Here is a 16,833-nt window from a genome sequence, read left to right as displayed (position 1 = left end):
ATGCCATGCGCTAGTTTTGTGACCTTCTGTAGTATCCTTACCATACTTACAGTGTAGGTTTATGAGGATTAAATAAGAGACGTGTGAAAGGTTGTAGGCAAATGCTTAGTGTCATAACCATCACCACCATCACCATCACCATCCTCCTCTTCCTCATCATTTTGCACCGGTGACCACCAAGGCCACCAGTGCCCAGGGGCTCTCGGAAGGCCTATTTCATTAATGCCCTGACTCTGCCCTGAAAGTTGAATGTGCAGTGGGAGGTGGCCGTCCTCAGCTCCCCCAGCAGGCACTTGAGCCCTCCCAGGCATTTATGGGTAGGCCTTTCTCAGGATGCTGACCCAGGTGAAGACTGAGCTCGCCAACTTTTAAGGTTACTTCCAAATGGGAGAGTCCAGGATTCTTTCATACTCTGGAGACGTTTACCAGGAAAGCCCAAAGGAACAACTTGGAAGTTTCCATGTGCTACCTTCCCCCTTCCAGACCTTGGGCTCTGCAGATCTCTCTCCAGAGGGGTGCCCACAGCTCAGAGTCCTCAACTCACGGCTTTTGTTCATGCAAACAGCGAAAGCTGACAAGGTATTTGTATATGTAAATGCCACAGGCATTTTCCTGTGTGGCTGTACCCTCTGAAGTCCTGGCCCAGGGCTCTGAAGTTTTGCAAGGGCTCACGAGGAAGTTGGAGCAATCCTCTGCATGAGGAGGTGCCAGTTACGTGAATGCTGACGGGAACAGAAGGAGCCAATGCCAAGAGGAAATTGTGTGGCTGTCAGGTTGCTAATAGCCCAGCAGACGGGGAGGTCCCGGCACCTGGCCCACACCTGTCTACCAGCCCCACCTTTGTCATACCTGTGGCAGCTCTTAGGGATGTTCAGAACTTTATGGGGAGCCCTCCCTCTATGAAGACAGAAAAAACATTTGGTGTGTCTTTAAACAAGCCAGCTTCCTGGATTTCGCAGAGTCTATTGCTTTCAGTATCTGGGCTGGGCTCTGCAGTTATGGGAAGTCACTGTCCAGCCCGTCCTTGTTCTCCCTCATGCTGTTTCCTCTTCAGATGCCTACTATCTGTCCATTGCCCTGACCCCCGAGCATCTCGCGTTCAGGACAGTGCTAGGGAGAAGCAGCAAAACACATGTCAGTCTCTTCTGTTAATAGTGCAGTGAAAGAGGCCTGGGCTTGGGGTCAGACAGAAACACCTGAATGGAAGCCCTTGGCTCTGCCTGAGTAGCTGCATCACCCTAAGCAATTACTTAATCGCACTTGACCTCCATTTGCTTACCTATAAAATGGGGAAATAATGAGACATACCTTTTGTACCACCCTTAGACAAGGGCAGCCAAGGTCCCCTGCCTGGGTCCTGTGCCTTTAGATCAGCACCTGTCAGTTATTCATGTGCACACAAATTGCCTGGGGATTGTGTCCAGCTACAGATTCCAGCTCAGTTGATCTTAGGTGAGGCCTGAGATTCTGCATTTCTAACAAGCTCCCGGTGATGCTAATACTGCTGGACCAGGGACCACAGTTTGAATAGCAAGGCCTTTCAGGGTTTTTATGAGGATTAAATAAGCAGATTTACACAAAGGTGGCTACAAGAGTGCCTCACAGGGTGAGTGCTCAGATGATGTTCTCTCTCCCTACCTCCTTGAAGTTTTTTTTTTTTGAGACAGAGTCTCACTGTGTTGCCTGGGCTAGAGTGCCATGGCGTCATCCTAGCTCACAGCAACCTCAAACTCCTGGGCTCAAGCAATCCTTCTGCCTCAGCCTCCCGAGTAGCTGGAACTACAGGCATGCGCCACCATGCCCGGCTAATTTTTTCTATATATTTTTAGTTGTCTGATTAATTTCTGTCCATTTTTAGTAGAGACGGGGTCTCGCTCTTGCTCAGGCTGGTTTCGAACTCCTGAGCTCAAACGATCCGCCCACCTAGGCCTCCCAGAGAGCTAGGATTATAGGCGTGAGCCACCGCGCCCGGCCCTCCTTGAAGTTTTTAGAAAAGGATTCAGTGGCGGAGAAAGTTCACATGAAATTATTAGGACCACAGTGTTAGGGTCGTAGAATGGCAAAGCTGGAAGTGACTCCAGGGTGTTGAGAGCGGGGCTCTTAAACAGATTTCACCTTTCCCAGGCATCACCCAAAAATGTGCTGAACTAGGAAATCATGGAATGGGCCCCTGGAATCGTTAGTTTTAAAAAAGCATTCCAGGTGTTTTTGGTGCCTTTGTTTGGGAATTACTAATCTGGTCTAAACTCTCATGCTAGAGATGAGACCCAGAGAGGTGAAGTGACAGCCCTAAGTCATGCAGAAGTTTGACCAATGATTCATTGACTGTTCAAGATGCATTTTCTGAACACCTACTGTGTTCAAGCCACCATGCTAAGTTCTAGGTGGACTCAGTGGTGAAAAATGTGACCCTGATCCCTGTCCTTACAGAGCTCATGGTCTGGTGGGGACCTAGACCACCAGACATGGACCAAATAGATAGTGTGGACAATTACATGTGGTAATATGTAATACACGTTCCATCCTATGCAAAGTAGAGGGTGCAGTAGCAGAGGTCACAGGGGGACCTGACTTAGATTGGGGAATCAGGGAAGGCTCCTCTTAGGAAGTGACCTTCTAGGTGAGACTTGGAGAGTTAGCAGCGAAGAGCCAGGTGGAGAGTGGGCAAAGCCCGGGGAGGAGTGCGGTACAGTTGACACCAAGGGGATGCCAGTTTAACTGAGGTGGGCAGGGGAGCACCGTGGTTCATGCTGCAGAGCCACGACCCAGGCCTTGGGCTCACATCAGTCATTCTCTAACTAGTGTCCCTGGTTCTGTCCACAGCAAACAGGCCCCATCAGCGCCACCCTGGTGATGACCCGCCCCATCAAAGGGCCCCGGGACATCCAGCTGGACTTGGAAATGATCACTGTCAACACCGTCATCAACTTTAGAGGCAGCTCCGTGATCCGACTGCGGATATATGTGTCGCAGTACCCATTCTGAGCCTCGGGCTGGAGCCTCCGATGCTGCCTCTCACCAGCACCAAGGGACAGGAGAAGAGAGGGAACAAGAGCGATCACGAGAGCGAGACAGACAGTGCACCTTTCCTGCTGAACGTTTCCCCAAGGAGTCAGCCCCGATGTCCTGACCCCCACCTACACCATTGCAGACCTGTCACTCTGAAGGCCACCCCCGGCTCCTAAGATGCAGTTATCGAAAAGTATTCTCATTGGCTCCTGATGTGACGTTATCAGTGATTTTCCAGTTTATTTCCATTTTTTTTTTTTAAGAAAAGAGATTAGGTTTGCTGGAGTCTGAGTCTGTGTCCAAAGACTGTGAACAGCTTGCTCTCGCCTCTTCCACTCCCTTCTCTCTCTCACTGCGTCGCTGCTTTGCAAAGGCCCGGCGGGCTCCCGGGGAACGCTGGGCATAGCTAGATTGCTTCTCTCGTGCGCTGCGAAGGCGGGATGGAAACGAACCACAGCAGGACCTAAGAGTTTTTAAAGAGTCTATTTCAAAATCACGTCTGGTATTTTCAGCCATAAAAGAAGTTTTAGTTGTCCTTAAATTTGTATAACTGTTTAATCCTTTCTTGTTCATTTTGAGTATTTTAAAAAAAAATAAGCGGTAGAATTCCTTCAGAAGGCCTTCCAACACATGCTACATTCTGTCTTCTCAAATCCAGTCTCCTCTCCATTTTAGCCCAATGTTTTCTTTGAGGACCCCTCAATCTTGCTTTCTTTAGAATTCTTACCCAACTGGGTTGGAAGGCAGAGATCTCCAAACTGATTAAATAGTCGAAGAGATCTTGTGTTTGGTTCATTTTGACATTTTAGATGATTCAGCATTTGGGGTTGGTTCTAGTTCTGTTTAAACCTTTTATTGTGTGCTGGCTTGGAAAGCTCTCCAGAGAGCTAGGTCATCATCTAAGGCAAACTGATGGCATGTGGGGGGCAGAGACATGGGGGTGGCAGAGAAATTAGGGGGAGCATCAACCCTGAGTCCTGTTTTGTTTGATTAGAAAACAACCAACAATCCTTCTCCTATGTGGAGTATTTCCTGTACTCTTGCAGAACAGGAATGTATTCAAGTTACTTTAAGCCAGTGGTCCTCAACCCTGGCTGCATCGAAGGAGAACTAGTAGAGCCTTGAAGAAAAGACTGATTCCCTGGGACCTGCCCCAGGAGACTCGGATGTCATTGGGCTTAGGTAGGGCCCAGCCATCTGGATTTTTAAAAACTGTAATAACTAGCCAGAGTTGAGAACGCATTGTTATAAACCCTACAAACAGAGGTGGACAAACGTGGCGCCCAAGGCCTGGCCACCTTTCCCAGAACATCTTTCAGTTCCTCTTCCTGATCAGGGACTCTGGGTTTCCTTTAAGTCTTAGAACCCTGGGCAGGGGCAAAGAGAGTCAACAGCGCAAGTTACGGATTGGAGAACAGGCTGGGACAGCTGCCTTTATGTTCTATCCCACGAATTGGCCCGAGGCTTCAGGAAAATAGTATGCTTCCTGATGGCCGAGGCTGTCTTCGGACTGATCTGTGGATGCTCCGTTCTACTTGGTGGTGGTGTGTTTATTAAAGACCTACACTGTGCCCTGGACCCCTAGGTTAGTAGGCATTTCATGGACCCCTAATAACTCCAGTTCTTCAGTGGAGGGAAATAGCATATTCAGATCCCCACAGCGTCCTAGCAGCTGCAGGTGCACCTTCCTCACCCACAGAGCATTTCTGAACCCACCACATCCCTAACTTTGCTCTTGGCTGTGGTTATTTTTTCTCTAACTAAGCACATCCAAACCATGCCCAGCTGTGCTCCTTCAGCCAGGTTCAAGCGATGCTAACAATAACATCAGCAACAAATGGCTCGGAATGCTCCGTTTCAAAGCTCAGAAGACAAAGAGCAAAGACCAGAAGGTGGCAGTGAGCCTGCCCCCGCCCCTGTGCCGGTGTCGGGAGGCTTAGGTGTCAGCAGCGGATGTGGAGTTAGACATGCTGAGCAGCTCTAGCAGCAAGCGGCTCTGAGCCACTGACTCCTGGGCTCAACACGCATGGGGGTAAGGTTTCCTTTAACTTCTGACAAAGAAGACAGGGAATCTTTGTCTTGGGGATTTGAGGACCCATCGGTTTCAGAGGTGCCACATTTGAAACCAGACTGGAGTCTCTAGGGCTTGGGATTTATTAATATTTGTTCATGTCAAAATGTGGCTTCCTGCTTCTAAGAAAAAAGGCACAGGGAGACTCATAAACGCAGCCTCAAAGGGCTTCTTGGACCTCAGATCCCTCTTTCAAAACATGGTCTGATGAGTTCAGTATAAATGAATCAGAAGCATGTGGGATCCATTTACCTTAAAATACACTTGGGCCTGAAAATTAAGGGAAAAATGGCCTGGGGCAAAGTGTGTACTGTAAGGCCAAACCCAAAACATTTGGGAAACAGTTCCAGAGGCTCCCAGAACCCAAAAGGCTGTTTGCTTCACCCTCCCTTGCGAATCATCGGATGTTGTTTTTTTTTTTTCCCCAAGACTGGGGTAAGCCCGCCCTCTCAATGCCCACATTGTGCTCTGCTGTGGAATCTAATGGGGTTGGCTGTTTCTCGGACCCTGAGACTTCTGGGCTCCCCATGCCTGTCCTTTGTCAGCTTTGCCTCGTCCAGGAGCTGGGCTGAGAGCTTGTCCAGTGACCCCTGCTCTAAATGCTCCGTCAGGTCCTGAAGAGTGCAGGGCTCTGTGGTGGAAGGGGTGCACATTCAGAGCTGGGACACCTGCAAAAGTCCTTGTGTTACCACCTCATCTTCTGAGTTCCACATGGGTGAAAACTTCCATTCAGTTGCTTCTGATTCTAAAGTTTTGTGATTCCTTGAAATGTACTTTGGGGATGACAGCCAGCATTTCCATTAAACTGCAAGTTCAGAGTTTCACAGTGGTTTGCCAATCATAACACTTTCTAATTGGCACAAAATCCGCCTACCTTTTGCCTCTCGGGCTTGGGTAACACACTTAGAAATTTTCTTAGGTAACAGTCTTGGCCCTTGGGGTGTTATTTGTCCAGATGGTGAAAACATTTAAGGAGGTCTGATTACTTCATTTTCAGTGGTTTCAAGGTATTTTTGTGGGCTGGGTGTTCAATGTGCCCAAGTTGTTCATCCTGAGCCAGGAGGGTCACCCACAGAGAGATGACAAAGGAGCAACTATTCTTTTCTCCCCTCTTGCCAGATGAAATCCTGTTTGTAAAAGGTCTTTGTCTAGGGGGGTCTATGTACTTTGGTGGAGCATCTGCTTCGCTTGAACCAGTTGTTGGATTCAGAGACATGAACAAGATAGACAATCCCCTGATAACACATTTATCCAAGGGTTTATGCAGTATATGAGACCAAACTGGGATGCAACGTGATAGGTGTATTAGTGGTGTGAACAAAAATCATTTTTAGTTAGACTTTAATAATTATTAACACGTATATATTTTATACAACAAAAATTCTTATATATCTATATATATATAGATATATATATCTATAGACATGTGTTTGAAATTTAGAATAAGATGACTTTGCTTTGAATTATGAAATATACAGTACTTAAAGGAAACAATAAATGTTAGGTAAAAATTTTCTTTCTTTCTGATACAATTTGTATGTACTTTGAAATGCAATATTTTCTTTCCTAAAAAAAAGTGAATATTTAGTAAAGCTCTTCTTTATTTTGGAATTGGCCAATGCTCATCAATTAAAAACAAATACACAGATTGTTCCCTGGGCTGCCATTTTTGTTCTCAAATTCTTAGTCCCTTTTCTTAACAGATGGCCAATATCGTCATTAGAATCCCTGAGCATAACTAAGGAATGTTTTTAAAAAAGTAACCAAGAGGCTCCAGGACAAAGGAGTGCACAGAGGCAAGATTTGTCACTTTGGTAGCTTATGGTGGGATGGCAGCCTCCAGTTAGAATCTTTGACTGGCTAATGGTTCCTAACGATGATCTTAGCCAGCAGCCATCAGAGAAATAAACCATTAAAGTGAGAAAATGGGTGTCAACACAGGAATGATTTATTGAATTGCCATTGTTGATGTTCTCTCATCCAGGGGAATTACATGTCGACAGGCAGGGACTAACAGCACTTTTTTTCAGGAATTTGTTATATTATTGAGCAATAATGTAAAAATGAAGGTGGGGTAAATTGTGCATAGATACAAACATCAATGTTATTATGATACCTATTTATCAGGATTTGATAAATTATTAACATTCATTTAGGGACAGAGAGTCATTGGATAGCTTAATTCCATTTAAAAGTAATTTTTGTTTGGGAAGGATTGTTTTGGTTTCAACATATCCCTTTTCCTAATTCTTACTTTCCAACCCTCTACGCAGAATGAATTTGATTTTGCAAAACTGGCTTGTATCTCAAAACAGCTACTGTACTTTAAAATACATGCTTTGAATTTTTCAGAGCTTTAATGTACACACCATTCATAATTTATCCCTAAAGGGGAATGTGGATTGCTGTTATATTTGTGAATGTTTTCTTTCCCCTCATCTTAAGACTTTTACCAAAAAAAGCCATCGTTAAAACCAAGCCACGATATTTGCAAATACCTTAGCTTTTCATAGTGATGCTGTAGTCTGCAGTTTTTTTTTTTTGGTCTTATTTTGTTTTGTTTTGTTCTAGTTCCACATTTTTAAAGACCTCGTGGATTCTACCCCAAAGCTGGCATTTCCACACAACATCTTGCCAGTCTTTCTAAGAAGCAGCTGTATGGGCCAATAACGCGGCTGCATTTTTATTGTGCAAAGGCACTATTAAAATCCCAATCTACTTCTTTCGGTAAAACCATGGTTAGTCAAGGGGATCCTTTCAGCTCAGAATTCATACATATTTGGGGAGAGCTAGACCCCCTTGCTTCTTGTGTTTATTTTTTTTTCCTTGTTGGAACTTTGGAATGTATTATCTTTTTAGGGCCTCAGTACCATTAAAAAAAATTCTAGTGGCATCATTTTTCTACATAAAAGCCAGGACTTTTCACAAATAGGTGGTGAGGAGCTCCCAGGTGTACTGGAAGAATTTTGGGACAGTAAAGCACACCAAAAAGGAGCAGGGTGCCTCATCTGGAGCACTTACAGGGAGGAGAAGAAGTAGCTCCTTCCAGCTACTACCGAGCCAAAGCGCCTGTGCTGGCCACACCGTCTCTCCAGATGTGGGCTTCTGCCTTGGGAAGGCACCCCGAGGCTGCTCTTCTTAATTCTCACCAGATTTCCCTTAGCCCCCTTCTACTCTTTTGCTGATTCTTCAATAAAGACCAACAAACCTGCTGACGGCTGAGGTGAGAAAGAGGAGGAGGAGGATGGAGAGGGAGCTGGCTCTCTTCTTCTTCCTCCCGGGATTAAACTCTGAATCCCCGCTTGACTTCTGAGTAGAGCATGGAGACTCCTTTGCCCTCTCCTCTCCCTCTTCCCTTTCTTCTTGTTCCTCTCTTCTCCCTCTTCTTTTCTTCTCTGCACTGTCCCCCACCTCACCCCGTGCCTGGTCTCCATCCTCAAGTTGGAAAGCAGGAGTCAGGGACAGGTCCTGTCCAGTGAGAGAGACAAAGGACAAAGCTGTTCATGCATTTTTGCTGCTTCTCCCTCCAACTTCTCTTTTCTTCTTTTCCAAGCACACAGAACCAATCTCCAGAACATCCCTTCTTGAGCAAAGCCACGGCTTCCTTTCTCTTGTCCTTATCCTGTTGTTTCTGCTTTCGAAAAGAAAGTATCTTTATCCAATTATGTGCGCATGGGTCTTCCTTGTGCTGTTCTTCATGAGGAGCCATTCCCAGGGCTCTTTCCAATCTCCTGTCTCTCCATTCTGGGATCACCCCTTGTCTAGGAGCCAGGCTACCCCCACTCTTTCCCAGAAATGCACAATTAAAAATCTTTCCAGCACTCCCTTTGTCCCCAGTCCTCATGGCTTCTAGTGGCTTGATGTGGTGTTTTTATTCTTCATGTAATCTGGAGCACAGAGACTGGGAAAAACTGGAGTCCCTTTAAATACAGGACAGTACACAGTCTCCAAAAGGCCAGGGTCTCTTTGGTAATAACAAATAACCTTTAACTTTCTGTGTAAAATGTAGTCTAGCACTCTTCACAAATGTATAGAATTATTCGTCCAAATGGTTTCCAAATAGTACATAGAGTGGTTTCATGGACAGTAGTTCTTATTCAGATCAACCTATATCTCTGCAACCTCCTCCCAGATATGACTTTTTCAGAGTAGAGATGATATGTGGCCATGACTTAAAGGATGACCAAGAATTCTTCAAACATAGAAGGGAAGGGCATTAAGAAGACCAATGTAGCTGGAACAGAGGAAACAGGGGTGTGTGTATGGCAGGGAGTAATGGAAGTGGAGGGCAAATATTTATGGTCCTGTTCACCTCACTCAGTTGGACTCTATTGTGGAGGCCAGTAGTGCACAGAAAGAAGGCTAGTCCATGAAGATGCCAATCAAGGCTCCAAGATCAAAGAGTTCACTTTTTTAACAAGTTAGGGAATCTGAATCCTGAATCTCCTTTTTAAACAGTCACAATTGATTTTAGAAAATTAAAGGTTCTTAGAAGTCCTGCAATGAAAAGGAAACCTGTTTAATTTTGTATAAAGGTTAATCAAACTTTTTTGCAAGGAAATTATTTACCCCTTACCCCCTGACCCCTGCAACAATTATTAACATCTCCAGAAGCAATTTTCTGTAGAGTTTGGGAATTGCTCTGTGTGCTATGGGGAGCTTTGCTAGGGTTTTTATTTTGTCTTGTTTTGTTTTTTAATTAGGGAAAGGATATGATCTTGTTTTTAGGAAGATCACTCTGGAAATGGTGTATGGAGGTGTGGAGATGGGAGTTAAGAAAAATAACTGCAGTTCACATAAGAGATCATTATCTCTAATCTCTCAATTAGAAGAGTCAGGCTGACTAGTTCTTTGTTTAAAACTCTACTGACATCCCTTCTGCCCACAGGTTCAAACTCCTGAACATAATGGACAAAGCCTTCCATGATCTGGTTCCTGCCTGCTTCCAGCTCCAGCTCCCACCACTGTACCCTCCTTTATAAACAAATTCTCAGACAAACAAACAAAGAAAACTCCCCAAACCAGAATGTCTTATATACTCCCTCCAGCTGTTCTTGCCTGAGTTCTTCCCGTTGGCTGGAGTGCCTTCTTCTCTTTGTCCATTTGGCAAATGCCTGTTTGTCTTTCAACAGTGGTCAGCTGCTCTGGGAGCTTTCCAGACCTGGCCCTGACCTCCACCGTCTGCGTACCCCCTCACCGTATAGAGTGAATCCCCCTTCTGTGTCACCGGTGCTTTTGTGCTGTAGTTACCACCTGGAGTTCTAAAATACAAACTCCTTCATGGCACCATTTTTGTCACCATAGACTTACAGGCTAGCACAGTGCCTGGCACACAGTAGGTGGCTGGTGTCCTTTCAGTGAATGTGGTGATGGGAATTGACAGAGAAAATGGAGAGAAGGGGAGAGACTCAGGAGATATGTAGTAGGTGGCATCAGTAGGTCTTGGTGATTTATTGGGTGTGGACGCCCAGGGAGCTAAGAGACACCCTGAGGTGAGCTAACGACTTCAGGAGGAGGAGTTTTGGTAGATGGGGAGGTTGATTTTCTTTTTAGGTTTGTTTTTTTTTTAATTTTAATTTTTTGTTGAAGTCATATTTATGTACCATGAAATGCATGGCTCTTAATTACTCAGTTGGACAAATAAAATGTGCTGAATTTGAGATGACTGTAAGACATCCAGGTGGAGGTATTATGAGGATGGTCAGCAGTGTGTACTGAAGGAGAGAGTTTGGTGCTAGAGATTGAGCTCTGGGATCCTTGTGAGAAGAGTGCTGGGTGCAGATGAGGTGGCCCCTGGGGATGAGAAGTCAGGGCCAGGCAGCCATTGCGGACCAAAGCCCACGTCTGGATGCTTGAATGTCTGGAGTCCTCTCACTGGTCACTGGAATGTTTTCTTCTTCCTTTGGCTGATTTCTGTTTCTGTTTTGGCTGGGCTGGGCTTCCTTTTTGTTGTTGTTTGTTTAGGATGTGCAAGGGTTAGAAAGTGTACAGGAGAGTGGAAGGGATATGGAACGGGATGGTTACAGTTAATCGGGAACATGTGTAGAAGACCCATTCTTTGATCTACATGACCGACACACTCGTGTTTCTTCATCCACTCACCAAGAGTCAGCCAATCGCTTCCTGAGTGAGGGATGGGCTCCCACCTCCAGTGATCATGATCACCACATACAACACATGAGGAAAGAATTCTGAGATAAACAAAAATGACTCGTAGCCTGAGATGAAAACTGAAAATTGCATTAACCATGCCACCTCTTAGTTTCCTGAAGCAGCAGAGTCATTTGCTAATTAACTCATTAGGCAAACAAATGTTCTGGGTTGGAGGTTAGCATTCATTTCTCCCCAAAGCATAGTGCATTTAATTAAGTATACAGGAAAAATTCTCCTGGACAGAGGCATCATGGAGATGTAGTGGGAAGATCCCTAGTCTGGAAGTCTAGACATCTTTGGTTCTTTTTCCAGTTCTCTCTGCTATGCGACCTAGGGCAAGTCACTTGGCTTCTCTGAGCCTCAGATCCTTCTTTGGTAACCTGCAGAAAATGTTTACTCTGACGGCTGTATTCACTCAACTCCTCCAGGAATATTTTTCAAGCTCCTACTTTGTTTCTGGCACTGACTCCTTAAAAATCCCCTGCTAAAACAATTTTTTGCTCCGGTCCCTGGCAGCCATCACTTTTAATTCAAAAGCATGCTTCTGTTCTTTATGCCAGAGGATGGAAAAGTGTGCTGCGCACCGCTCTGGTTCTTTGCAGGAATTTTTTTATTAAACCAGAACAACTGAGTGTAATAGTGCCGATCTGGTGAGGCTGAAGGAATGCTGGGATTGGACTTGAATAGACCTGGATTTGGGTCCCAACTCTGCCACTTACTAGTTTGTGACCCCGAGTAAGTTACTTAGGTTCTCTGAGCCTCACTTTTCTCATCTGTTAAGTGGGGATAATAATACTCACTTCTTTGAGTTGTCTTGAGAAATAAGATAATGGATGTGGAAGTGCTTGTCATAGTGAGCAGAAGTTGCCCCATGACTTTGTTCACCTCGAACATTTCAAATATCCAAGCCATTCACCTGCGCCACAACTTAGTTTACAAACAGTTCCTGCAACTTGAAGGACTAAAGTGGCCTTATTTCCCTCAGTATATCCTCAGCACTTTCCTTCTCAGTGCATTTCAGAGAGTTGAAATCAGGCCCATTTCACCTCCACTTTCTACAAACTGGGACTGTGGTTTCTGCAACATTTTCACGTTGGCAATACACTGTGGGTGTACCAGGGAGATAGTTTTCATTAAATTTTATTGATAATGCCTCCAAAAAAATGTAGAATTATAGACCATGACAGCTGAAAGGATGCAGACATTCTGTCATGAGGACCAACTGCCTTGTTTACACTGGGGACTCTGAGGTCTGGGGTGGGGGCTATTGACCAGCCCCAGGTAACACGGTGAGTTACTGGCAGATAGGTCTCTTGGTCTGGCTCTTAGTCTAACTCTTTCCTCTAAACCACAGAATCTTTCAAATCTGAAGACATTTTAATTTCTTGTGTCTCAAGTGATCTGAAAGCTTTTTGCTTAATCCATAGGACTCTCCCTGCCCTTTTGTATTGAAGGACATTCACTAATTTAGACCACTTTCCTGACCTTTCACGAGAATTCAGTGAGGTAAACTCTGATACCACAAGGGACAGCAGAAGCCACGGAGGCCAGAGTATGTGGCAACGCAAATTAGAGTTAAGACAGAACATGCGCCATTGGAAAAGGACGGAAAGACTTCAGAGGCCTTGAGTGGACAGCGGACTACTGCCTCTTCAGTCTGCAGATCCGTGATGCAGAGAAGGTTCTCATGTGGCGCTCTGGAATTTGCGTTAATTAGGGTTAGGAGTGAGCAGCCACAGTGTGAACAGCTCTGAGGGACAGCGGAGGCAATTGGTGATACCACATGAGGACTACATGTGCATGGTATCATGTGGTATCACCATCCCTCCCTCCTTCCCTTCCTTCCTTTTTTTCCCAAACTTATCTAGTCAGGTTCTTAACTCTTCCCCTGAAGAACTAGTGATTTTTTTTGTCCTTGGTCTCCTTTCAAAAACTTGTCTGTCGTTCTTATTCATCTCTCCACCTTTTGTCCTCTTGTCCTTCCTTCTCTGTCACCTCTCTGGTTTCCCCTTCCTCTTTTGTCTTTGTTTTGTAAACCAGAAGTCAGCTCTGGTCTCCTGGCCTATGAGATATAGAATATATTGCCATGAACTCCTCATTCCATGCCCTGTGGAATTCCAAAGCCGTCCTATGTTTCTAAAACTCCAACGGGAGGTGGAGGGGGGGGTTTGTTTTCATGGTCACCTCCGGCTCCAATCTCTGAACTTCGCTTGAACTCATTTGGTTCATAGGCCATTTCTCCACCACCACAGTGGCCACCCCCAATAGGCCCTCGCCAGCTGACCCTGACATGAAACTCTGCCTCTTCCTTGATCTCCACAAAAACAAAATGAAACAACACTATAGGGGATTGAATAATGTCCTCCCAAAATGTATGTCCATCTGGAACATCAGAATGTGACCTTGGTTTTTGCCCATGTAATTAGTCAAGTTAAGATGAGGTCGTACTAGAATAGGATGAATCCTAAATCCAATGACTGATGTTCTTGTAAGAGGAAGGGACACATAAAGATACACAGAGAGAAAGAAGGCCAGGCCATGTGAAGACAGAGGCAGAGCTGGAGTGATAAAGCCATCAGCCAAGGAACACCCAGGACTTCCGGGAGCCACCAGAAGCTAGGAAGAAGCAAGGGAGGATTCTTGCCCAGAGGCTTCAGAGGGAGCACAGCCCTCCTGACACCTTGATTTTGTACTTCTAGCCTCCAGAACTGTGACAGCATAAATTCCTGTTGTTTTAAGCCACCCAGTTTGTGGTACATTGTTATGGCAGCCCTAGGAAACAAATACACTCCATTCACATTTGGGCGTGTAGTCAAATTTACTGAAGATTTGAGAGTAGAGGGTGGGACTGAGAGGAATCTGCATTTCGGCTCTCCATCCCTGCTGTTCCACTGGCTCCCTCTTCCACCATGCATCCCTCCTCTTCCCTGCTCTCCTTTCCTTTCATCCCTTTTTCCTATGAAGTCCCCAAACTTCAAATTCATCGTACCCTATTATACAAAATTCCAACTCCCAAACTCAGCTCCCAGCCCTCCATTCAGGTCAAAACCCCCCCAGGGGAATGGCAGCCCCCTCTCAGAAGGGAGATGTGGATTTGTAAAGCTATTCCCATCCTCCTTTTGGGAGGACATCTTTCTTCTCTACTTCCTGTCTTCATCCTACCAGAGGCAATGGAGGAGGCTGTGCCAGCCTTACCCTCACCCACCCCTCAGCATGCTCAGGGCATGGAGTGGGGAAGTTGCGAGGAACCTGCCATCTGTCAGTCAGTCTAGCCTGATCGTTCCCTGTGTCTGGATGCTGCCGTGGGCACTTCGGAGAGACACTAAAGGAGTACAAGAGGTCTTGCCCTTGAGGAACACTCCAGAAAACAATCAATCCTTAGCTTTTCTTCTTTAAAAGCTTTGTTCGGTTTGTTTGGTCTTTTCCATCTTCAAATCTACTTCCTCTTCCTTCTCCTCGGTATTCTGTCTTCTCCTATGTGTCTATGTGTATAGAGCTTTAAAAAGTTGTGCATTCATTATTTTATTTTATTTTTTTAATGCTTGAACATTTCTAAGACCCATGGGGCAGTATTTTTCTTTCCACGTTTTGTAGGAAATAAGGAAAATAAAGCCCAGAGTAAAGCAAGATCATCTGTGTTTAAGAGATAGAGGTTGCCCTAAACCCCAGGCAATGCCCTTCCTGCAAACTCCGTGGCTTTCTTAGAGTGGGTGTGAGCTGTAGCCTTTAGCCTGGAAAAATCCATTTCATTTAGACTAGCCATCTCTTGTTAGAGCTAGAGCTCTGAATACTTAAGCTTGATTCCATTTCAAAACCATGCTGTGTTTTAAGAACAGACTTCTAGCCTAATTTTAAATTAGGGTTATTAATCGGTTTCAAGAACACTGTATTTTGACTCTGGCTTCAGAAAAATATTCTTACTAGGTTACACGAATATTTTGAAATTCAGTCCTTACTTTTTTTTATTCAATAAAAGTTTGCACAAACAATGCATCCCACAGGAGAAACTTATGCCAGATCCCAGATGTTTAACACGTTTGCTTCAGATATTAGAGTTCATGGCCTCTTGTGCTTGTTAAACCAAAAAATGTAAGCTCATAGAAATGAGTTTTAATAACTAGGAGTGCTGCAAGGTCAGGCTGAATTCTGGGCAATTGCAGCACTTCAATAACCTTTTTGATCACAGATTGTGTGTGTGTGTGTGTGTGTGTGTGTGTGTGTGTGTGTGTGTATAAGTTTTAAAAACAATCCAAGGAGATAATTCTGTGAAGGGGAGCATGAACTCTCTAGTTTTGACTCAATTCCACTTAAATTCAATCTATACAGAAATGTTCAAAAAGTTCCTTTTCTGATCCTGACATTGACTCTCTAGTTTGTAATCACTTCCCTGGGTCTGCCATTCAATGAACCAACTGTCTACTGATTAGTCTTGGGGTTCAGAATGCCATTAAAATAGTGAACATACACTGGGGACTGACTGTGCCAATCATTAAGCTATTTTCTTTGCATATATTATATCATTTAACCCTCATGCCTGTCACTTTCTCTACTATCACCTGAGTCCCAGACACCCTCCTCTGTCACCTTGATTATAGGCAGAGTCAGCTAGCTGGTTTCTGCTTCCACCTTTGCCCCCTGCCCCTAGCAGTCTATTCTCAATGCAACAGCTGGAGTGATCAGCATAAATGTTAAATCAGTTCATGTCATTCTTCTCTACTCCAAACCCTCCAATGGCTTCTCCCCCTATTTAGAGTAAAAGCAAATGTTTAATAAGGGCCATGCCATCTCCTTTACCCCAAACCCTACCCCATGCTACTCTGCCTCCTATTTCTGGCCTTCTTCCTCTCTCTCTTGCTGCAGTTGCTCCGGCCCTCTCACTGTTCCTCAAACATGCCAGGCATGTTTCTTCTGTATGGTTCACTGGTCAAACACACATATTAGATCACATCTATTAAGGTATGAAAGTGGGAGGTAATTTGTTTTAAACAATTCACAAGTTAATGATCTATTGGTGGGGGTAAAAAAAAAAATCACAAGTCCATGATAATTCATTTTTTTTCCAACAATCTTTGCTGTAGGAAATTTGGCCAAAGACAAGTTTTCATTATAATTTGAAAAAGTCAAAGTTAGTGAAGCAAAGCATTTTTATCCCAACAGAATATGCTTAATATTTGAAGGTTGTTCATTTTCACCTATTATACAACATTAAGGGTTGTGAAATTTACATTATGGTCATCTAGTACCTGATATTAACTTATTGAACCACTGAAGGAGCAATGATACACAAAAACTAAGGCTATCTTGAATAGTTGGAAAATGAATCAGTTGGGGAAATATGTTTCAGATAATTCAGAAAATACTTTTTGAAGCACTAAACCTTTAAACTAACTTTAGTCATTTTCATGGACATTAAAAATAACTTTGACCACTTTTTGTCTTAGTAGCCAGATTCTACCATGTGTAAAGTTTTACTTGGTGATGATTCAGGATAAACATCAGTGGCTGCACTCTGCTGTAATTACTATAATACAGCGTGTAGGTCTGTTTGCCCCTCTGCTGAATGGCCCCAGGCTGCTCTGCTTCTTGAATCCTTATGTTTT

The 16,833-nt window shown here is 44.5% G+C and overlaps 1 protein-coding gene across 1 annotated transcript in view; it reads left to right on the top strand.

The window, feature by feature from the left end:
• FBLN5 (fibulin 5) overlaps positions 1–3,788 on the top strand; it is a 99,876-nt gene extending 96,088 nt beyond the window's left edge. Inside the window, exon 11 of the mRNA XM_012656739.1 lies at positions 2,824–3,788. Coding sequence (XP_012512193.1) covers positions 2,824–2,985 — 162 coding nt within the window. The 3' untranslated portion in view covers positions 2,986–3,788. The remainder of the gene's footprint in view (positions 1–2,823) is intronic.
• The last annotated feature ends 13,045 nt before the right edge of the window (positions 3,789–16,833 follow it).

The sequence above is a fragment of the Propithecus coquereli genome, unplaced genomic scaffold (assembly GCF_000956105.1).
Source record: "Propithecus coquereli isolate 6110/MARCELLA unplaced genomic scaffold, Pcoq_1.0 Scaffold516, whole genome shotgun sequence".
Lineage (NCBI taxonomy): Eukaryota > Metazoa > Chordata > Mammalia > Primates > Indriidae > Propithecus > Propithecus coquereli.
This window is presented reverse-complemented; position numbering and strand designations above follow the sequence as displayed.